This window comes from Canis lupus, chromosome 12, assembly GCF_003254725.2.
Source record: "Canis lupus dingo isolate Sandy chromosome 12, ASM325472v2, whole genome shotgun sequence".
Taxonomy (NCBI): Eukaryota; Metazoa; Chordata; class Mammalia; order Carnivora; family Canidae; genus Canis; species Canis lupus.
In genome coordinates, this window is record NC_064254.1 from 67,402,218 (window position 1) to 67,426,260 (window position 24,043).

General features: G+C 45.1%; 1 protein-coding gene across 1 annotated transcript in view; it reads right to left on the bottom strand.

Annotated features, from left to right (window-relative positions):
- Positions 1-4,821: 4,821 nt before the first annotated feature.
- The window catches only part of SLC22A16 (solute carrier family 22 member 16), a 40,749-nt gene continuing 21,527 nt past the window's right edge, over positions 4,822-24,043 (bottom strand). Inside the window, 7 exon segments of the mRNA XM_025444804.3 lie at positions 4,822-5,236; positions 8,987-9,086; positions 10,596-10,705; positions 13,161-13,288; positions 16,761-17,292; positions 21,649-21,690; positions 21,692-21,767. Of these exon segments, the coding sequence (XP_025300589.3) occupies positions 5,027-5,236; positions 8,987-9,086; positions 10,596-10,705; positions 13,161-13,288; positions 16,761-17,292; positions 21,649-21,690; positions 21,692-21,767 (1,198 nt within the window). The 3' untranslated portion in view covers positions 4,822-5,026.

Here is a 24,043-nt window from a genome sequence, read left to right on the forward strand (position 1 = left end):
CTGAGGAAACAGTGAGGTGTCTCCGTGGGGAAGTCTGGGTGGGAGCAGGGTGTGAAATCTGGCCCAGATGGAGGACACCATTTGAAAAGTAATGGGAGCCACGGAAGATGGGTGAGAAGGCTCCTTCTTCCTTCCCCGGGGCCAGGGCTCTACTGTCCTCTGAGAGCAAGAAGAGGAGGGAACATTTAGAAATGAAACCAAGAACACAAGCCATGTGTGTAAACAACTCATAGGTCTTTTATATTTTTGCTCCTCAGAACTGTAACCATATCGACTTGAAAGAGGGGTCATTTGGAAAACTGATAGGAGAACTGGTGGAGGTGTCCATGAGGGTGGGAGTTGAAAGGGCAATCCCTGGCCATCTAGTGGGGTTTCGTGTCATCATTTAATAGACAAGTGGCTGAGGTCCAAAAAAGTTGAAGGGACACCCCTGTCCAAGGCTGTAGGTGAGCTCTGCGTCATGCTCCTCCCCAGTGGTTTTTCAGAGACTCTTTACCATGGCCTTGGAGGTCCACAGAGGCTCTCTTGTGCTGTGTATTGGGGGCCTCCCTGGCCCCCCAGCCCCTCCTGCTTTGCTCTCCATGGACATGTGTGGCTTGTAGTGTGTCAGCCTTTACTGGTGCCAGTAAATAGAGGCTCAAACCAACAGAACTTGAATTTTTTAGAATGCCATTAAGGCGTTAATGGGAACCCCAACTACAGGTTGGGGTAGGGAAACGGAAGGAGTGGGCTCAGGGTGACCTGCCTCTGGTGTGGTGGCTAACCCTGAGTCGAGACACAGAAGAAGGGCACAACCCGTAACCCTTTCTTCTTTGTAAAATCATGTGACTTTCAAGACCCACTTACTGGAACGTCCATGAATATCTCCTGATGGGGTAGGTGAGTCCAGGGAGAGGCAGGGAAGGGATGAGGACAATGAATTTACTTAGGGAACTGGCAGTTGTCAGTAAATACTGGTGCAATGTGGACTTTAGAGATGAAACAAGCAGCTGCTACCGAATTCTGGCAAATCCAGATAGTTCATCTCTGTTGGGGGAAGTTACCGTGGACTCTGGCTTCTGCAGTCAGCGTAACAACCTTGAATAAGAGAATATTACTCTTCATCGTCTACAGGAATTTATTAAGTACCCCTTTGGATACTGTGTCATTTAGTAGAATGAACCCTTTGTTTTCCGCACGCTTTCAGTAATATTTGGTAGGCGTGAGAGAAAGGCAACAGAATATACATCAGAACATATTTCCAGTATGAACTTCCTGAACAGCACAGTAATGGGAGGAGGGACAGAGTCAGCCTTTTGGGGATCTGAAATCTATACAGTTGTTTGGTTTAGTGTTTTTTTTTTTTTTTTTTTTTTTGGAAGTTTATACAGTTTTCAAAGCCCGGTGTCACTTTGCTATCATCTGACAGAAGGGGAATGTGACAGAAGGAAAGTAGAGTGGAAAGAGACAGTGGTCTTAACTGATTGTAGTGAACGTATCTTAATTTTGCAGAATTTATAAAATACATTTTACAAAAATGTATAACCAAATGAACTCATTGTTAAGATCTCTCACAAGAGCCTATGCAAGGGAGGGAAGTAAAGTTCTCTTGGCTTCACAGGAGATGTTCTCTGCAGCTAGTGGACCAAAACCTATCGTCAGAATGTTCTAAATGGCAGAGTCCTCAAGAGAGAAGCAACACATGTTGGAGGTCACAATCAACTCGATTCCAATACCAGTGCTGTGGTATTGACAGAATGGGCCTCAAATGGCCAATGGCCAAGACCAAGACTGCACAGGACACCTGCCACACTCTCCCCGACCAAGTGGTGGGACAGTACATGGAGCAGAGAGAAATAGCATTGTGCAGTAGCGGAGCTGCGCAGGGTAGATAAATGATGTACACATAGTATCTCGTCTTTGCAGTCCCGTAAGGGACATTTTATTATGATCCTGGATTTTTACATGAGAAGGCTGAGATAAAGAGAGGTGGACTTGCTTCACTGGGAGGGTGCTTTTTGCCCACTAACCTCCACCACCTCTCACACCGCTGCCTGTTGAAGTCAGGTTGATGCATAGACCTCAGTTAAACGGATCTGGTATCAAGGTCACCTGCCTAAAGTTCACCTACTTGGGTGTGGCTTGTTCTCTGAGCTTTCCAGTACTGCGGCAAAGTACTGCTTGAAATATTTACAACTAGAGACAGATATGATGTGCTAGGACCAGGTTCCAACTATAAAGATACCTAACATCACTATTTTTTAGGTAGAAAATCAGAAGGCTGTGCATACTGAGAAATGCTGGAGGAACAAAGTATGTTTAGCTTCCTGGATGACTAGTATTTGTAATCGTTACGACGAAAAGCCCAATTTTTCTCCCAGTGAAGTTTTTCTTCCCCCTACTGATTTAAAGACATTTTTTATCAAGGTGGCTGGATATAACAACAACATACAAAAGCCAATCACCTTCCTTAATGCCGGCAATAACTAGTAGAAAATATATTAGAAAATCAGCCCTTCTAGTCATAAAGATACATGCGCAAGAGAAAGTATAACAAGAAATGTGCATGCTTGGTGGAGAACATGATACTTCATTGAAAGGCATTAAAGGTAACCCAAGTAAATGAAGACGTAACTCATGAAAATGGATGGAAGAGTCAATGCCAGAAATAAAGTAAATATTCCCTAAATCGATGTAAAAATTCAACTTGATTCAAGTTGAAACCATGCCAGGCAGTTTCAGGCATCAGAGGGAGTGTAGGCTCCTGGGTTCCTGGTCGGCAGCAGAAACATGATTTCTGCATGAGCAGTGGAAGCGGAGTAGGGGGTTGGGGACTCCCGGCCCAGCACAGGAGTAGCTTCCTGGCCTCTAGTTACCTTCTCCTTCTCCATTTTGTTCCTTTGGTCCTTCCCACTCTTTTGTAACTAATTCCCTGTATTAAATTCTTCCATGCCTGAAATAGCTCAGAGGGTTTCTGTTTTGCTGACTGGACTCTTACTAATACAGAAACATGTACGTGGGTGTTACGGACTGAACGTTTATAGTGTCCAATAAGGTGGAAAGAGCAGGGCTCTCCTGATGGGGATTAGCGCCCTTCAGAGACACCAGAGAGCTCACTCTCTCCCCACACAGGTGCGCAGAAAGGGTCACGTGAGCACACAGAGAGACTCTGTCCGGGAGAAGAGGCCTCAGGACTAAATCTACCTTGCAGGCCATCCTGATCCCAGACTTCCAGCCTCCAGAACCACAAGAAATCAATTTCTGTTGTGAAAGCCCCCCAGTCCGTGGCATCTTGCTATGGCAGCCCTAGCAAACTAATACAGATCATTAAAAAAAAAAAAAAAAAAAAAAAGGGCAAGAAAATACCAAAGATTAACTAAGAGGAAAAAACCTAAATACCAGTGGAAAGACAGGCTGAGGACAAAGGAAAAAAGAGACACACACACACACACACACATACAGTAAGAGGTGAGAGGTGAGAGGAAGGATAAAGAAATATCTCCCTCTAGCATCCTCCTGTTGTTTTGTTTCCTTTCACAAAGGGAGAGAGGTTTGGGGGTTATTTTTTATTTGCCAAGTGGAAAGGCCCATGAAGAACTGGGGAATTATCCAGGGAGCTGAGTAATTAATTATTAATAAATACTACTAATAAATATTATTATTAAATAATTCAGGTCAAATCCCTTTTTCCCCCTTAGTAATGCTTTTTTGACAATAGCATCTATATAGTTGTCTTAATCCTACTTTTACTTGCCTCTACTGCTAACATTAATACTTGCTTGTATCACCAGTTCTAATGTATTAGACATATGTGTAGCTAACAGCTAAATTTCAAGAGCAAGGGAAAAAAAAATAATGACCTTCTGATGAAACCATAGGAAAGAAAAATCCCAAACTTCTGGCAAACTTGTGTGAAATGTGTTCCTCTAATAGTTAAGAGGATACCATAGTTTTGCTGTTGAAATGTTTGGGATATTAAACTGAATGTATGTGCAAAATACGATGTTAGGTGAAGTTGGGGAAACAAAATTTAGTACTTAAAGAGCGAAATCTTCCTGTAAAAAAAGATTTTTAAGGCAAAAATACTTAATCCTTTTTTTTTTTTTTTTACCTTGGTAACAGATCCAAATGGTACTTACAGATGAGCTGCGAACAAAAACTTTGCAATGCACTAAAATGCCACAGCTTCCCTGTGCTGTGAAGGAGATTTAGGGAGAGAATTGGGCAATTTTGAAAAGATAAGAATGTCGGACTAGAAAACACACCTGGGCCCTGGCAGGCATGTGTCCTTTAACTAGACCTGACATGAGCACCTTTGCTCATTCAGAAGCCCTCTTGCCTCAGGGTGCTGGGAAGCAAGATACCTTTCTCTGTAGCTATTGCTTTTAAGGTTAAAGTATGAAAACAAATATTTTTTGACAGGGCATTTTTTTTTAAGATTTATTTATTTGAAAGGGAGAGAGAGAGAATCCCAAGCAGACTCCCTGCTGAGCGTGGAGCCCAAGGTGGGGCTCCATCCCACGACCCAGAGATCACGACCTGAGCTGAAGCCAAGAGTCGGATGCTTGACTGATACACCACCCGGGTGCCCTGCCAGGACATTTCTGGATAAAACTTAAGTTTAGAGCCATGATTCTCATAAGAGGAGAAGGAATAGCAGAAAGAGAATCTTCAAGGAGCTTTGTCAAAAGCTCCCGTGCCCACTCTTCCCCAGGGAGCAGAGGAACTCGGGTCCTGGCAGAAGGATGTGATGTTCCCTGCATGGCTGGAGGCAGGGGGGCAGGTTGAGTCCCTAAAACATCTAAGAACAAATAGGGAGAAATATTTTATGGCAGTAAGAAAGCAGTGTAAAAAATGAGAATTCTCATCTCGGTTTTATTTCTTTTTACTTTTACAAAAAACAATTGTGTTAAGACTTTCTTACAAAAATTTTTTTTAAAAGACACATACAAATGACATTCAGGAGATGAGAAGAATATCCCTCTAATACAAAGTCAGTATGGTAAACCATGTTTTACTCCGGTGCTCGCTAGCACGTACGGCACATTTATTCACCAAGACCCGAACCCCCCGAGTCAATCACTTCTACGTTTTTCAACGCAGTATTATTGGTTGTGGGAAATAATTTGCCTGAGCTCTCGTTTTCTGTATCCTGTCTGGCAGCCTCCTCCCAAGTCGTCGCCAGAGGCTTCCCCATGGTTTCTGGAAGCATCAGCGATAGCACTCCGCTTATGAAGGCCAAAATCGCAACAAGCAACTAGAAGGAATTGAAAGAACAATAATAAGGGACACGTTGCGAAAGAAACAGATCCTTCAGAGAATGATCATTTCTGAACCTTTGTCAGAGGGCAGCAGCATTAACTTTGATGCAACCGTGGTCATTGTTACCTCCTGGGGGAACCATGGGTCACTTTGGCAGGCCAGCAGAATGGGCACTCATTACACCATTCATTGACCACCGTGGAGACCGACTCGGTCAACCGCAGAGAGTACCTAGATTAGTACTCTGGTGAGCACTGTCCTAGGAGAGGTGAGGAGAAAAAAGACCCTGCCCCAACCTCCCAGACCCCAGCGCTTTACAGACAAACCCAGCAATTGCCTTGGGTTGGGACTTCATGATCAGAGGCTGTCTTGGTCAACCGTACCCTGCCCCTGAAACTAGTACGTGATCAAAATACAATAAATGACACTCAGTGAATGAATGAATGAATGAATGAATGAGTGAATGCACAAATGAATGTTGCAATGAGCCAAAACCTACAGAATTTAGGGGGAACCAAACAAAGGCAAATGGAAACTAATTGCTACTTGGGGGGTGGGGGTGGTGGTGGTGGTGGTAAGGATCCATGTGATTGCCTTAAAAATTCTTTACTTTCCAAATTTTCACACATAAAAAAGCAACCTTTTAGATTAGCACCATGGTGTCTGCCTTCAAAAATGCAAATTCCATGATACCAGTCTTACCTCAATTTTCAAAAATGCAAATTGTATTAAGAATTAAAGCCCACAGATCTCTTCTCTGTTGATCCTTATGAAGATGCTGGGTGGATTCTAGAACTAAATCTCTACACCGTCTGTAAAAATGTGTCCCATCCTCACATAATTTAAACCCCTCCAGCCAAAAAATCACCACCTGGGAAGAGCCCATAAAAATAAATCAAGGCATGGTTTTCCCAATAAATCTACATACTTGGTGCTTCTACAACGTCTGAGAAGGAGAAACGCCAAGCACATGTTGGCTGCCACGGTGGCATGACGCAAGGGTCCATCAGTAACACGCGGGACTCGGGGGGACAGGTCCTTATCTTGTTTTGCGCAACGCTGATAACCTCATTCTTGGGAATACTTGAGCAAGCCCAGAAGCAGTCACAGCACCTACGGTGACATTCCAAAGGACGCTTCAAGGCGTCTTCTGGAGCCTTCCAGACACAGCAGGTACACCCACCGAGTAAGTCCAAACAAGAATGAGAATGACTGGAAGGTCCAAACCAGGACTGGATGTTTCTTCTTGGCTTGGCGGTCAGGATGGTCAGGCAGCGCACAAGCCCATAACCCTCCACCTCCCTCCTGCCAGCGGAAGACCTGGTCTCCTGCCACCCTGGCCGGCTCCCCCCACCCCCTCAGGCATGCCGGGGAGCCCTCACCTCTCCGTCCCCACCTCTCACTCCCCCCTTCCTCCTCTCCAGACTCCCCTGCCTCCTAAATGGGGAGGGCAGGGTTGGGGCGGGGGAGTCCCTCTATCCACAGACCGCCTTCCTTCTTACAGGTTTTTGACCTTTTCCTTTCTACCACTGATTTTCCTTCAGTAAAAATAACAGTTCTCGAGCCTCTTATAACCCACTCCGCCTGGGAGCTTGCTGGGCTCCCCGGGGTGAACTTGGGTTACTGCGACTTCCTGCTCCTCAGTTTCCTCATCTGTAAAATGGACACATGAGTGGCACCTGCCTCAAAGGACGGGGGAATGAATTAAACTCCATGACCCCTTCGAGGCCCTTTGCACAGTACCCGTCCGTGGGAAGGGCCCAAGAAGTGTGCTTCTCTCATTCCAGGAAGCCGGAGAGGCCCTGGGCCTCGGCCCACAGCCCTCGAGCCCGAGCCCGAGCTCTGCTCCCGCTGCCTCCCTGGGTCCGCTCGCCCTCTCCCCGTACCCACGGAAGCTGCTCTTCCCAGGCCGCAGACTCCCAGCTGCCGAGCCCAGCAGACCTCTTCTTGTCCTGCTCCTTCTTGGCTGCTGTCCTCTCCCGCCTTCCTGGCCTCCTCTCCTCCTTCAGGGTCCTGTCACCTCCCCAAGTCGCTGGCTGCTCCTCCTGGAGGAGCTGGGCCCTCCTTCCATCACACCTGACAGGCCTCTGCGACTAGGGCCCTGCTCTGGAGTCTGCTCACCGTGCCCCCAACATAGACTGACCCCCCCACCTGTTCCTCCAGCTGCCCCGGGCCCCAGGCATCTGCCTCCCAGACGCCTCCGCTGGCCATCCTGCAGGTGCCTCACGCTGATGAGCCATCGACGTGTTCCCTCCAGCCACCGACGACGGCTTAGGCCTCCCCCCACCGCCCCAGTCCCGCACACCCAGCAGCTCACCAGGGGCGTGGACGTGACTTCTGCCGTCTCTGAGTCTCCCTGAGTACGAATGCCCTTCCCTCTGACCTCCTTTGACATCCCTGCCTGTTTTTCTAGATTATCTCCTGACTCCCATAACCCACCCTGGTGTTGGCAATAGGCTTGACCCCAAACCCAAACTGGCCATTTTCCTTTTTCCCTTTAAGCCTTTAATTCCCTTGTCTAGAACTCCCTTCTCTCTTTTTCCTCTGGCTGACTCTTATTGGCCCTTCCAGACATAGACTGGAGGGCCCCTCCTCCAGGCAGCCTCCTTCTGGCCTTGGGCTGGGTTGGGAGTCCTCGCCTATAACCCAGAGCCCTGGCCCTCCCCGTACCCCGCCCTCAGCTCGGGGGCTCTTCTCCTTCCCCACCACCCTGGACAGACGGACTCTCTCAGGACAGAGGCTGCCTCTTTCATCTCTGCTCCATAGCACCTAACGAGGAGGTTAGTTCAACAATCAACGCTCAATAAATCTTCGCCAAACCAACCGAAGAATACAATGTGAGTTAGTGTCCACTTGTTTTTTAGATTACTAGGAAACAACGGCTGATAATAAAAGCATCAGAATGAGTGATTTTCATGCGCTTCTTTTTGAAAGAGAAAATACAAACTTATCTTCCAGATTAGCATTTCCATTCCTCCGAATGAAAATACCGGCTCCCTAGGCAGCTTGACACCCAGAAATAACTTTAATGAGAAATTCTATAATTTATTTTTTTACTCACGGAAAACAACAAGCAACATCTGTTGCATCCGAAGGAAGCATATTCACAGAGTATTTCTGCAAATATACACGAGACCTGCTGACAGAGGTTGTCTTGGGGCAAGGGGGCTGGGGCTCTCGGGGGCAGGGTGGAGGAGGAGCGGATTCCCCTGCATTCCCTTCTGTCGCAGAGCGCAGAGCGCTCCAGGCCACCCCAAGCCCCCAGCCTGCCTGCCTCCCATCTTCCTCCCACCAGAAGCATCACCCATGAAGAGTCTGTCGTGTTTCAGGTAAGCTGAAAACCAGGCACCTCTTGGCGAGGCACCACGGGGCCCTCCAAGCAGGTAGGCCATGGGAACCCAGAGTCGAGGCCAGGTGGGGGACCCAGGTGACTGGGGCAGAGGCCTGGGAGGCCCGAGAGAGAGCAGGGCTCTCCCTAGGCAGCTTCCAGAGACTGGGGGTGGGGGGCAGGAGAGGGTGCTTCCACAGCGGCCACGACCGCAATGAAGGGCTCACCGGGGGCAGAAGGTGACCGCCCAACATAAAACAGCAATCCCGCTCTCCTTCCCCACCGGGGAGCGGTTAATAAGGTTTCTGTAAACCGCCACCACTGAACCCTAAATTGGCTTCTAACAGGTCCGGGTAGAGATGGCAGCTGGCTGCACTGCCTCCCTGCTGCATCGGGGGGCTGGGACCTCGCGGGCACCTGTGGCAGGAAGGTCCAAACGCTGGAGAGGTACACGCAGAACGGGGCCACGATGCTCCCCATGCGGCTCACCATGCTGCCGCTCCCCACGGCCAGCGACCTGCAAACAGGAGGCGCGTTAGGGTGCAGACCACGGGGTACCACTCGGCCGCCGCCAGCTCCACGCAGTGGATGGAGCTGGAGGGATGATGCCCAGCGACGTCGGTCAGTCGGGGGAGGCTGGGCATCCTAGGGCCCCACCGTGCGGGGAGTGTAAGGGACAGTGAAAGGGATCATAAGGGAAGAGGGGGGACTGAGTGGGGAAAGTAAGAGCGGGGGACAAACCATGAGGGACCCCAACTCTGGGAAACAGACAGAGGGTAGTGGATGGGAGGTGGGCAGGGGGATGGGGGACCGGGGGATGGGCCCTGGGGGGGCAGGTGATGGGGTGAGCCCTGGGTGTGATATTATATGGTGGCAAATCGAACTCCAATAAAAACAAATGTAAAAAATAAAAGAAAAAAAAGAAAAAGAAAGAAAGAAAGAAAGAAAGAAAGAAAGAAAGAAAGAAAGAAAGAAAGAAAGAAAGAAAGAAAGAAAAAAAGACAGTGGCCAGAGGTGAAGCCGAGCACAGCACCGATGTGCGGGCTGCAGGACCGCCCGGGCCCTTGTCCACACTCCCAGCAGAGAATCAATACAATAACCCTAAGCTCGGCCCCAGGGCCGAAAATAAATTTTACACTGATGTTCCAAGAACTGCGTGTGATTTAGATCCGTGTTGTGCGCAACAGGGGAGTATATGAGCATACAGGTCATTCAAGACAAATCAGGACCAGAAAAAAAAAAAAAGAAGAAGAAAAGAAAAGAAAATCAACCATTCTTCCTTTGCTATGCAGATGAGCACCTTATGCATATTCATTCAGTCTCACATTGAGGATAGCATCCGTCTTCTAGAGCAGGAATTTGTCTGGGGTAGGGGGATGGATGGGAATCGGGGAGAATGAAAGATTTATTATATCTGTGGAACATTCTGTTTCAATTTTTTAAAGTCAAGTGGTATCTTCTTGAGCTTTTCTTTAAAAGCCATTTAAGGAAACTTTATAGAATGTCTAGTAAGAAGGAAAGAACGTGCTTTTCATGTGAATAAGTATCTCTTAGTAAGCCAAGGAGAGAGGCCCCACCCCAGGAGAAACTAAATCTGCCTAACACCTTGGACCTCTGGCCTCCAGATATGTGAGAAAATAGACTTCTGTTGTTTCAGCCACCTGACCTTTTGATGTCCCGTTATGGCAGCCCTAAAAATTAAGACAACTGACATCAGAACACCAAGAGACACATCCTGGGAAAATTAGCCTTGAGTCCCATGGAGAGTCAGGGTAAGGCAATTGTATTTGAGACTTAAAATGGTTTTGTAACAGAGTGTGATTTCACCACAATTTCTTTAATATCCTTGCTAATGAGGTGTAGACAAAGCCCCAGATTCAGAATTAGCATCATCATGGAACTTTCCCATATCTCCGGAGCTCCAGTAACCACTGGAGAGAAAGCAAGCATTTATACTCAAAGGTCAAATATAATGAAACGACACTCAAGTTAACACGAAAACAAGAGAAAAATAAGTAACTCTTACCTTACCCTGGTTGGATACAGCTCTGCTGTATAAAGGTAAATGAGGCCAAACGACGCCCCTATGGCAAATTTTCCAGCCATGGTCACCACCACAGTCCAAATAAAGTAATCCTGAAAAAACATATATTAGCAAAATAGACCATCATAACTAATATCTTTAAAGGAAATACATAAAATCTCAAATATTATTTTAAATGTTCTAATTATCCAATAATTAGAATTATCACTCTTTTTCAGAAGAGTGAAAACTATTACTTCTCTGTTTGAACTTACTTTGTAATCTCTACTCCTGGTCTGTAAAAGCTTTCCATCTTCATAAAATTAAGAGATTAATTTAATTGTGCCTCCCCCCAGCCTTGGAGATTTCAAATTACCAAATTAGAAAAGCCATTTGCAGAGATTGCGATGGAATGAGACACGCCCAGAGGGTACCAGTTGCACTAGCAATTGACCCACTCCTTCTGGAATTGATCCAAGCAGAGTGATTCAAAGAGCCATAGAAACAAATTGTGCTCCTTTGTGACAGTAATCCTCTAGTTTTATAAATCATCTTCAGAAAATAATCTGAAAGTGATAACTGAACCATTAAAAGAGATTCTTTTCTTTTTTTCTTTTGGTGGAAGCATTTCTCAACAGTGAAATTTCTCCCACTCCATTCCTGCTGCCCTTAGGTCCTCTACTTCCCGCTGGGACTCCCAAAGACTTCCCACATTCCATCTTCTCGCTCATCTCCTGTCTGCCAGCTGGACATGGAGATCCTGGTGACCCCAGGGTTCATGTGTTGAGGTTGGCGGAGCCTCTGTCAACCTGAATCCCTGAATGACTCCGTGGAGCCAAACACCCCCTCACCACTCCTGCCACCACCAACCAGGTAGACCCTCATCAAACCTTCTATGAGCAAGAAATAAATACCTGTTATGTGAAGTCACTGGCATTTGACGATGCCTCTAATAAAGCAACTAATGTCACCTTGTTACCCTACACCCTAATTACTGTGTGTTTGTGGGATGAATTTGTTGACAGTATCTCTTGTAGACGGGATTTGTTGAAGGAATGAATGTAACTTAAAAAAAAACATGGACACGTGTTGATACTGCCATTTGGGGAGAAACTTTTATTAGAAGGAAGAAATTTGGGGTTAAGTGTTGGCGCCCTATTTCTAGAAACTCCCTTCAGCTACTTTCCTGTCTTCCCTATTATCACAGGGGCTTAACCATTATAGAACTCGAGGGTTCTGGGGTTCCCCTAAATCTTCACAAGTTCAAAGGCAGCTGCCATCAGCTCAACTAGTATACCTGTAAACCACTTAAAACAAACAAACAAACAAAAAGGTGTGGATGAAGTTCCCTCAAATTGGCAGCAACCTCCCGGTCCCGAGTAGTTTTACTGCCTGCATATAGTTGTATATCAATCCTCTGGAAATTTCAGTGACATAAAACATTTGATTCACCAACCTTGAGAATTAAGTGAAATGGTACTATAAAAAGAAGTCACTGGTTAACTTAACGTAAATTTCAAACAACATGTAAAATCTTAAATGCCTTGGCTCTAAATGTTGAGATACTATTGCTGAACAATCATATAATCCTAGAGAAAATTATAGAAAGTATTTTAAAGTGTAGTTACCATGACCACATTTTCCAAATCAAGAATGAAAAACACAGGTTCTGATAACATTTGGGGGGGGGGGGCGGGTGTGGAGAAGCACTTACTGGATGCAAGAGTTATTCTAGGGGATGGTGTTTGCCCAAATATGGGAATGGGAGGGTGCTTTCAGTAGTTTATGGCATCGTTTCTCAGTAGGAAACTGCATTCTTTTTTTTTTTTTTTTTTTTTTTTTTTTTTTAGGAAACTGCATTCTTAAGAACAAGTTCCTTGAGGGATTTAGGCATACCAGAAATTGGAAACTACTCATCTACTGCAATGAAAGACAAGTCTACTTAAATTGAAACAGTCCTGAAGATAGAACTCATTACGTCCTTCAGATGTCTCTATGGCTCCCTCCCTCTTTCAGGTTTCTAATCCACTGTCACCTTCTCTGGGAGGCACACCATCCTCGATCACCCTGGATAAAGCAAACACATGTGTCACACACACACACACACACACACACACACGCATTCTCCATCGCTTTTCCTGTTCTGGTTTTCTTCATACTTGTAGAAACTAGATTCACTGTGAGTCTTTAGCACCTAGAACAAACAACACCTGCCACCTGACAGATGCTGGATACATATTTGTTGAATGAATGAACGTTTAAGATTACAATAATCACTGGAAGAGGTGATCAACTGTCCTCCTTTGGGACCTCTGTGTTTACAAAATACAATACTGGCCATCTCTGGGAAGTGAGATTACGGGTGCTTTTTTTTTTTTTTTAACATTTTTTTCCTTAATCTTTTTACCATGAACATATAATACTTACACAACAGAGAAAGGATGGTTTTTAAAAGAACACATTTAAAAATATTATGTGTATACTCTGTCCATATGTCTGAATTGATCTTCATATCTGCTGTCCTAGTGTAACTAACCACACCCTAAATTAGACATAAAAATAACTCACCTTGGGGATCACCATAACCACACCACAGAACAGTGCACCTGAGATAAGGGCGAAGGCCAGAACGCTTCTTCTCCCTATACGGTCCATCCCCAAGCACATGAAGATGTAGGCAGGAATTTCCACTGCACCTGTCATTGAGCGAAAGGGCCCTCGATAAGCCACGGCAACCAACTGCGCGACAGGACCTCGCCTTCTAACCCACCACCCAAAAGGGATGATCAGCCCTCTCCCCACTCCCAGGAGCCCCTCAGAGCTACCCAACGACTGCCCTGCAAGCTCTGCCCCCTTTTAAACTCCCTGTAGGGAGGAGGATGTGTCCTGTGAAGTACACAGTCCTGCAGTCTGCCTGGCACTCATCACCCGCCCTAGGAACCTTGTCCCCCACCAGGCTGGAAGCGCCCCAGGACATGCACAGGGGGCCCAGAGGACAGGCCTGTCAGATGAATACATCAGTAAATTCACAGACGACCGTGGATAATTTCTGACCTTTGATTTCTCACGCTTGACAGAACTAGGGAAAATTCTAGATGAGTGATTTCAAAGTTTAGGAACTAAAGTAGAAAATCAGTGTGGGCTAGGTAGACAAACTAATGATAAGGTGTGATGGATTTTTAATCTAAAAGTAAACATTTGGGACTCCTGGGGGGCTCAGCGGTTGAGAGCTTGCCTTCAGCTCAGGGCATGATCCTGGGGTCCCGGGATCGAGTCCCACATCGGGCTCCCTGCATGGAGCCTGCTTCTCCCTCTGCCCGTGTCTCTGCCTCTCTCTGTCTGTGTGTCTCTCATGAATAAATAGATAAAATCTTAAAAAACAAATAAATAAAAGTAAACATTTAAAAATCTAACATGAGGGGCACCAGGGTGGCTCAGTGGTTGAACATCTGCCTTTGGCTCAGGGTGTGATCCTGGGATCGAGGATCGAGTCCCTCATCAGACTCATTGCAGGGAGTCTGCTTCTCCCTCTGCCCGTGTCTCTGCCTCTCCCTCTGTGTCTCTCGTGAATAAATAAATAAATAAAATATATATATTTTAAAATCTAACACGAGTCCCCTACAGGACGGAAACTTCCTTGGGCCTCTTTTTACTGCCCCACCACAAAAGTAAAGAGCTGCATCTTAAAAGGTCTTCTCTTGAAAACCAAAGTTTTTGAATCTGAGATCCAGAGCCAGAAAGCTCTATGTCTATCTACCAGCCAGAATGAAATAGGAAGCAAGCACGAAGATCCTGTGCCCAAGCGAGCAAGCCCAACGGTCTCCTTCAGGAAGCTGCCATTCTTCGGCAGCCTAGATCTTGCACGTAATTCAGTCTTCAAGTTCTTCCCTCCCTCTGCCGCTTGCCTAACCTCAGGATGCAACCCACCACTGCCGCTCAGGAGTGACGTGCCCTTGTCCACGCAACTGCAGGACGTTGCAAGCCCCCGGAGAGGCAGGCCCGCGTCTATGTCTCCCCCAGCTTCGGAACACACCATCGGGGTAGATACATATACTCCGAGGGAAAGTTCTCAGTAGTACATCAGAAATCAAACTCAGCTGCTGCTGCTCAAAAAAAAAATAAAAGTGGCTCAGGCCAAGGCAAAGATTAACATCCTGAGCCACCTCCTAGAGCTGGTCTCTCTTCCTTTCATTGGCCTGGAGAAGACTCGGCTCTGAAGGAAACGCCCCTTCCACGGACCCTGCGGTAAGGCCCAGGCTTTCAGGCCAGATCGGTTTGTATACCTCTTACTCTACTTTTTTAAAGAGCTTATCAAGCACTTTTCAAGGTCAAGTAAGATCATGACCCTCAAAAGAGCCATATGGGAGCAGGCCTGGCTTAGTGTCCCCACTTCACCACAGGGATTAAATGCTTTGAGCCAAATTAGTAAGTCAGCTCAGGGACTGGTAGCAGGTCTTCAGGAGCCAAGACTCCTTTGCTGCAGTCTCCCTCCCTCCTTCCTCGCCTCAGAACTGGGTCCTGGGCCACCAGCCAACTTCCCAGAGTCTAGCAAAGTGGGGCAGCAACTGTGAAATGTCTGAAGAGTGATTTAAAGTATCCTACCCTGGTTTTTCTGGAGCTGTCACTTCAGGATACGGATACTACATCTAGTTTTTGGTTTGACTGTGTCTGAGATATAAATGGTGCGAGCAACGAGCAAGCCTCCTGGGGTTAGGACAATCTGCCATTTACTTTCTTCACTCTGTAATACACAACCTCTCCCATTGCTCAGACCCAGTTCAGCTCCTAACCCCACATAACCCAAGGGTCTGTCTTGAAGCTACTGAAGCATTTATCACCTGCGAGTAGCCCAACACCTGAGCTGAAATCCCCACCAGCCCCAACCCATCTCAGGAGATAAAAACTCATTCAAAAATTTCACAGCATAGAAATGTTGACATGAAGCTCCTGTCAGTAAGAGGACTTCTGGGAAGGGCAATAGCATGAAAAATCCAAGACAATAGAGAATATTAAAAACCATGTATATTTATCTTAGAAACATTGTTATACTTATGAGATGTCCCAGTTTCTTGAGAATGTATATGTCCATTAAAACTAAGAAACTATATCATAAAGATCTAAAGCTCCAGCTTCCCTAAGCTTCCCCATGTCACACCGCACCCCATTGGGTCCTCCCGCCACTTGCTGCTCTGTTCTAGGAACGCTGCATCATTTCTCAAACTGACATACAGAATGTTTGAAGCCAAGATGGACTCAGTCTGCAAACTTGCTGGTTTGCCCAAGAGAATAAAGGTGGGTTTTTCCCCCCTTCAAATGACTTCTCTCATAATTCCTGCTGAGCTATCATGAACAAAAACAGATGTGTCATCAGAGCACTCCAATGAGAAGGGATGATATCTATGTGTAAAAATGTAAAAGCAAGATTTTCTGAGGATAATAGCAAGTGCAGGCAGCCTTTATGAAAATAGCCAGGAGTTGCAACTAGATGGACAATACAGATTTCTAATATTCCTCTCATGTTGGGTGTGAATTTGGACGGCCCTCGGAGTCATGCCTCAAGACGTCACAGCAATTTCTCGAGCCATTTTAACCTGCTACTAGAATGGAAGAAGCATGACAACGAAATTAGAGTTGCATGTATTTAAGTGATTTTCTTCACTGAAATTTCTAAATTCAGCACTTTTGAAGGTAGAAAGATACCAGAAGATCTCCAAGACACATTAAATCTTAAAAGGAAAACCACCTACGAAGAACAACAGGTAGGGAATGATCTCTTGATCTGCACAAATGTATGGAAATGTGTCGAAAGAGATATAAAAGAGCACAAGCCAGATGTTAAAGACGTCACCTCTCAAAGAGAGTTCTGAGACGGGGGTGGGCTTATAGGAAGGAAGCAAGCAAGGAGCAGAGGCAGAAAAGGAAGGAGGGACTAAATTCTTCTGACTGTTTGCATTGTTTAAAAAAAAAATATATATATATACACATATATATATGTATAGATATGTGTATATATATATACCTGGCATTCCAGTCTAATAACACTAAAAGAGGCCATAATAATACAGTGGGCAGTATTGTTCCTGGTAGAGAAAAGACAATAAAAGCACACTAAAAACATGGTAGAAACATCAGTTCATTGCTACACTTAAATATAATTTAACTACTTACCCATGAGGAAGAGGTTTAAATATTCATTGCCTCCTAAATTAACAGAATTCAAGGAGAAGAAGTAGAATCCCAAACACCCCGTGAACCAAATCAGCCAAACAGTAAGTGTCCTCGTTCCAACATTCCAGTCACAAAACAGATCTAATAGGTTGTGCTTCTTAACTTCAAGGGGTTCATTACCAACAGGATCATTTAGATCCAGTGACAAAAGTTCTGACAGTTTACAGGAGCTGGCCCTATTCCACTTGGCAATCGTATCAACTACTTTTTGCGCTTCTTCATATCTTCCCTCTGAGAGAAGCCAAAAAGGTGTCTCTGGGAGTATCCAACAGCACAGGACAAAGGGGATAGTCACTGTGGAGAGGACTATCTGATAGATCCACCAGGTCCTGACAAAGTAGCCTGTCAAAGCCACCACCATTGTTCCAATTGCAAAAAAGGAATGCATCTGGATGCATGCCCACGTCCGAGCCTTCATGCCAATAAATTCCGTCACATAGACAAACACCACCACGAGATAGCCACTTCCAGACTGAAAAACAAAGCAGGGAGGGTGGTCCAGATTTAAGGTCACATTTATAACTGCTAAGGGGTCTGATCTCTCTGCATATCACACACAGGCAAGAAAGAAAATGACGACAATTGTTTTCTGAAACCCATACCACATTGATAAAATCATGTTGATTCCAATCCATCCTTCTTCTTTCAATGGTTCTTTTCATCCTCCCTCCACCCTCACCACCCCAAATGGCTCACACTTGAGAGGTTATGTCTGATATAAAGGAGAGGATATGAATGATACATGTTAGACAATGCCTTTTCTTATAGAGGATCGTAAGTATTCCTCTATAGTGTGAATTTATTTCTCACTTAACATAAATATAAACATGCATGCAAATTTATCTATATATAAGAGGTCCTTATCATTAAGTCCTAAATTGTTAAATGGGAACCAAAAATTATGGTAACTAGTGGGAAGAAAAAGATTTGATTGAAACTTTATTTTAACAGGCAACAAAAGAGAAAATAAATTGGGCTTCATGAAAATTAGAAACTTCTGCTCATCAAAGGACACCACCAATAGAGTGAAAAGGCAACCTACAGGAATGAGATATTTACAAATCATATATCTGTTAAGAAATTAATATGCAGGATAGACTGAAGATTCCTAAAATTCAACAATAAAACAAACAATCCAATTCAAAATAAGCGAAGGATTTGGATTTTTCCAAAAAGATATACGAATGGCCAATAACCAATGAAAGGATACTCAACATTCCTAACCATTAGGGAAACGCAAATCAAAGCCAGGATGAGATACCACCTCATGGCCATTAGGATAGTTACTATTAAAAACAACAACAACAGAAGATAACAAACGTTGACCGAGATATGGAGAAACTGGAACCTTTGAGCACTATTGGTGGGAATATAAAATGGTACAGGTGCTATGGGAAAACGCACAGGGATTTCCCCAGAAAACTAAAAATAGAATTCCCATATGATCCAGCAGTCCCACTTTGGATATAGACCCGAAATAACTGAAAGTGAGATCTCAAATAAATATTTGTACACCCATGTGTGTAACAGCATTATTCACAATGGCTAAAATACAGAAGCAACACAAGCATCCATGCACAGATGGATAGAGGAGTGGTCTACACATACAATGGAATATTATTCAGCCTTAAAAAGGAAGGAAAGTCTGACACATGCTACAACATGCATGCGCTTTAAGGCCATTACTCGAAGTGAAATAAGCCCATAACAAAAAGATAAAATACTGTATGATTCCACTTATATGAGGTACATAGTGTAGCTGAAATCATAGAGATAGGATGTAGAATGTGGTGGCCAGGGGCTGGGGGAAGAGGAAAGGAGGGTTGCTGTTTAGTGGGTATAGAGTTTCAGTTTTGCAAAATGAAAAGAGTTCTGGAGATGGATGCTGGTTATAGTTGCACAACAATATGAATGTACTTAATATCACTGAAAGGTAGACTTAAAAATGGTTAAGACGGTAAATTTTATGTGTATTTTGCCACAATTTTTTGAATTGGGGAAAATCAACTTGATTTTGAAAATAAGTCTATCTTTAACAAAATTTAATAGCAATATGTGATCATTCTTGGAATAAACAAAGAATGAATCAAATAATGGGTTTTGGTGTGTGGGGGGGATGATGAAAGGATTAGTATTTTTCCTATAAGATTATTTCACATTTGACTTTTATAACACACATCATAAAGTTAATTTTTGCAAAATTATTCAAGAGCCAAAGGCCTCTCTTAATCCTTTGATATTCAAATCACACTCTCCTGGAGGCTCATCACATCATTATCCTTGTGGATGTTAATTTCTTCAAAAGTTTACTGGTCTACCTTTGCCACATCCCAGTTGGCCAAGGGATTTGGGTAGGATTTAGTTTTCCCCATTGCTTTCAAAGACCTTTTATAGTCAAACATCTTTTGTAAGGCCTGCAATTTCACCTCCCATCAGAAAGTCAGAAAGAAGCTGGCCTACCAGCAATTTCCTGTGACAGAGAGGATGACGCGCTAGTTAGTGGTAAGCAGGGATGTGCGGGGTGGGGCCTACTGCGCTAATGTTCAGCCCAATACTTTTGTGACAACGCCTTTCATTTCTCCATATGGCCTTGTAATTGCAAGACTCAGAAAATGAACCCTGATAAGGAGAACTCCCACACCCAAGAATCTGGTTGTTTGGTGAATGTTTGCTGCTCTTACAGTACACAAGGATGGTGACAGCCATCAAATACCACAAATTTCCCCCATTAAGTTAAGCAGTGACATCAGTCCCTAGCAGGTTTTTTCCAGGTGCGTTCTGAATCCACTCCTACTCCCTCTAGGTTACTTCTGTCACTGGGTTCAAACAATCCTTTTGAACAAAGGATTAACCCAACTATATAATTCCAAAACATTCCCTGGATCCATTCACACCCGTCACTTCTACTGATAACGCCCTGCTCTTCACATCTACCCTGAGCCCTCTGCCCCGGAACAGCCACTTGGGCCCACCTGAACCCCTGCAGGAGATTCCCATTGCCTCGAGGAAATCAAGGAAACTCGTGATCATCCTCCAAGGCCCCGATTGGTCATCCCTCTCCCCATCAGTCTCAGCAAGGTTATTTCACCTCCTCTCTAGTCTCCAGACACCCAGACCTCCAATTCCCTCTCATCGTAGGGCCTTCTCATCTTACTTGCTGCCTCTGCCTGGAATGTTCTTGTCTTACCCACCCCTCAGGACTAAAAGGCCCCTGACTCTCCAGACTCCCCACCCTCCCAACTTAAGACCCGCTCGCTCCCCCCTCCCACTGTCACACCTCCACTGTCAACATTGTATTTTTGAAGATGGCCCATCAGTGTTTTGACTTTCCCACTACACTGTAGGGTCACTGAAACAATACGGTCTGGTTTACTTAGCATTACGATCTGCAGGCAGATCAATAAATGTGTTGAGCAAATGAGCCGGCCTGCATCTTCCCTACTCAGAGTTCAACCACAGCCACATTTCTCAGGAAAATCAAAGACAAGAGCCATAGACAATTAAGCTGCATTGACAAATGTGTTCAATGAGCGGCCGTCTCATTTTCTCAGGTCTGAAAATAAACACGTGGTATTTGCAAGACCAAAACAGATATTTTCAGAATTTATCCTCTTAAGTCTTCGCACCCTCTCCGTACCTGTGCCTCTGGTGAACCATCATTTCCACCAAGGGTCTCATCAAATCTCACTCTGCAATCACAGAGCCATTTCCTCTTATTACATCCTCAGTGGAGACAGACCACTGCTTGTCATCTTTTGTATTTAAAAACTCTTTACATTTCTAAATATAGATAATTACTTTTTTTTTAAGGTCCTGCACCTCCTAATTCTCCTAATTATTTTTTCTTTTTATGCAACAATCCTATCCTTGGCCATTTGCGTGGCTGCCTAGGAACCCTGTCCAGCCTGTGAGTGCTGGGACACCTTCTGAGCTCGCAGTCCTTGGCTTCTCCCTGGAATCTTGGCTCATACAACCTGGTGAGAGGGGACACATGCCTGCCCGTTCAGCTAGGTCACAAGCTCCTCCCACAGACAGAAACCTCACTCCACTACCCTTGACCAGTGACCTCCAAACAGATTCACTGCGGCTGGCCTCTGGCAGTCTGGACCCTGTCTAAAAGCCTCACTGAGTGTGGGGACGCTTCCTCCCTGGCTGGTCCACTTCTGATGACAGTCCCAACCAGAATGACTGCCAATGTCACGTCAGGTGCCCTACCGTGGATACTAACTGTAATTTCCCTGGGTCCTGATAATAACCCAGTGAAGCATGTAGTATTTTCTGCAGTTTACAGCTTAGAAACTAAGGCTCAAAGAGGACCACCTGTTTGCCCAAGGCCACACAGCTAAAAAGCCAAAATATGGTAAAGCTGGTACTCAAACCCATGCCCTTTCCCTACATGTCCCTGTTCCTCATAACAGAAAAGCCTGATGCCTTCTTGTTCTCTTTCCTGCTGCACACTACACAGACGACTCTCTTAACACACCTTAAGCGTCTGTTGGGCTCGTGCATACAGGGTCTGACTAGGCCACTGTAATTGCTCAGAAATGAAATGACGCCTCAGTAATTGGGGAATGCGGATCATGTGCCAGGCATGGGGTCAAACAAAAGGTCTCTGCTTTGTAAGCAACCATTTTTCATTTTAATGAGCTTCACTGTAAACACAGGGTGCCACTATCCCACAAAAAAGACTTCTCAGTGGAATGAACAAAGATTAGTCCTTGATCGCTCTCACCACATGCCAAATGACCCAAACTAAGACAGTTGGGCTCGACGTGAAAACACTGCAGCCGAATTAATGAGGTCTTTGAAAAGCACACACAAAACTCACCATGGCAAGAAGAAAGCGTGCGATCATGAAGCTGTAATAATCAAACTGAGAACGCCGCTGCTATGCCAAAGAAAAATATGCCAGCGCTTGTGGACCACAAGACAAGGCGTCTTCCTATCCTGAAAAATAAGAATCACACAGTGGAACAAGCAAGGTAATGGTTATAACAGTTCCAACACCCACTCAATTCACGGAAGTTGAGTGTTGCCTACATATCTCATAGCTTATGTACTGGTTCCTGCTGTTCATTCATCTATTTGGGGAAATAGTGAGTGGACACATGACTTCTTCAAGAGGCCAGTCTTTCGGTGGAGAGGCCCCCACCCAAGCCACTAATATACATATATGATCACCCTGGGTGATCCCCAGAGGGCCTCCTAACCCAGGACTGCTGAGGGAAAGGAGGGTTTGTCCTTTTGCTCCCAGACTTCTGCTGTCTGACCTGTTGGACCATCTTCCCTGTCCACACGGGTAGAGAAGGTCTTGCCAAGCCTCTTTAAAAACAGGTGGGTGGGGGATTGGGGTAACTGGGTGATGGGCCCTGAGGAGGACACTTGATGGGATGAACACTGGGTGTTACACTGGTGTCACATTGGCAAATTGAACTTCAATAAAAACAAATGAAAAATAAGCAGATAAAAGTAAAGAATAAAAAAATAAAAACAGGGCTTGCTACATTCTGCTCCTAGAATACGGGGCTTGCTTGCTCCGCATTTTCGTAATTGGGAGGGGCATTTATTTGCCTAAAAAGCAAACAAACAAATTATAATCCTGACAGATTTTTTAAAAATTGAGATATCATTCACAAACCACAAAGTCCGACCTTTGCAAGTATACGGAGCAGGGGCTTTCAGTGTATTCACCAAGTCGTGCAGCCCTCATGACGAATTCCAGGATATTTTTCATCACTCCAAAAAGAAACTCTGCACCCAGGAGCCGTCATCCTGCCTTTTGTGCGCACCCCCTCCCTCCAGCTCCTGACTTCCACTAACCTACTGTCTGTCTCCAGGGAGTTGCTTACTCTGGACATTTTATATTAACAGAGTGGCACAATATATGGCCCGTGGTGTCTGGCTTCCTTTACTTAGCATTGTGTCTGTAAGATTCGTCTGTGATGCAGTGTGTCTTCCCTTCATTCCTTTCTGGGTCTAAATAACACTCCACTGGGGGGCTATACCACATTTGTTTATCCATCAGTTGAAAGACATTTGGATCACCTCTGCTTCCCAGCTATGGGGAATAATGCTGCCGTGAACATTTTGTGAGCAAAATTTTGTGTTCGGTTCTCTTGGGTATGTAGCCAGGAGCGGAATTGCCGGCATCTACAATAACCCTATGTTTAACATTTGGAGGAACTGCCGAACTGCTTTCCAAAGTGGCTCCCCATTTTTACAATCTCACCCACAATGGACGAATTTCTCCACATCCTTGATAACATGTGTCTGTTATTGTCTGTCTTTTTGATTACGGCCATCCTCGTGAGTGTGCAAGGGTATCTCATTGTGGTTTTGATGTGCACTTCCTTCATGACTGATGATGTTGAGCATTTTTATATGTGCTTGTTGGCCATTTGCACATATTCTTTAAAGAAATATCTATCTAAATCCTTTGCCCGTTTTTAAACTGGGTTGTTGGGATCCCTGGGTGGCGCAGCGGTTTGGCGCCTGCCTTTGGCCCAGGGCGCGATCCTGGAGACCCGGGATCGAATCCCACATCGGGCTCCCAGTGCATGGAGCCTGCTTCTCCCTCTGCCTGTGTCTCTGCCTCTCTCTCTCTCTCTGTGACTATCATAAATAAATTAAAAAAAAAATAAAAAAATAAAAAAATAAAAAATAAAAAATAAAAAAATAAACTGGGTTGTTTGTCCTTATATTGTTGAGTTATAAGAGTTCTTTATATATTCAGGATCCTGGGCTCTTATCAGATATGTGGTTAACAAATATTTTCTGCCTGTGAGTTGTCCCTGACAGATAATTTTAAGGCAAAAGAATATAGCCTTGAGATTCCAACCAACACATTTCCCTGGTAAAGTGGAGGATATACAAGCAAATAAAAAACTGTCCTCTGCACACCCTCAGCCTTCTATGCTCCCACACACACACTAGTAGGGATGGTTGGGCCTACACATGCATGGTCTCCAAACTCATCTGAGCCCTGAATGCCATTTCATACTTTTTACCCACCGCTCCCCTCATCAACCTCCTCTGCCACCCACAATGTCTGCACCTCCCATCTCCTGCAGAGAACAGAGGCCATCAAAGAGAAAGCCCCACAACTTCCTGCTGGGCCCACCTGCCAACACAACCTGCATTCTGCATTCAGCTTTCTCTTCTTCCCTCCTCTCTGGAGACACCCAACCCACCCTTTTCTCTCCAGATACCAGTTTGCAATCTTT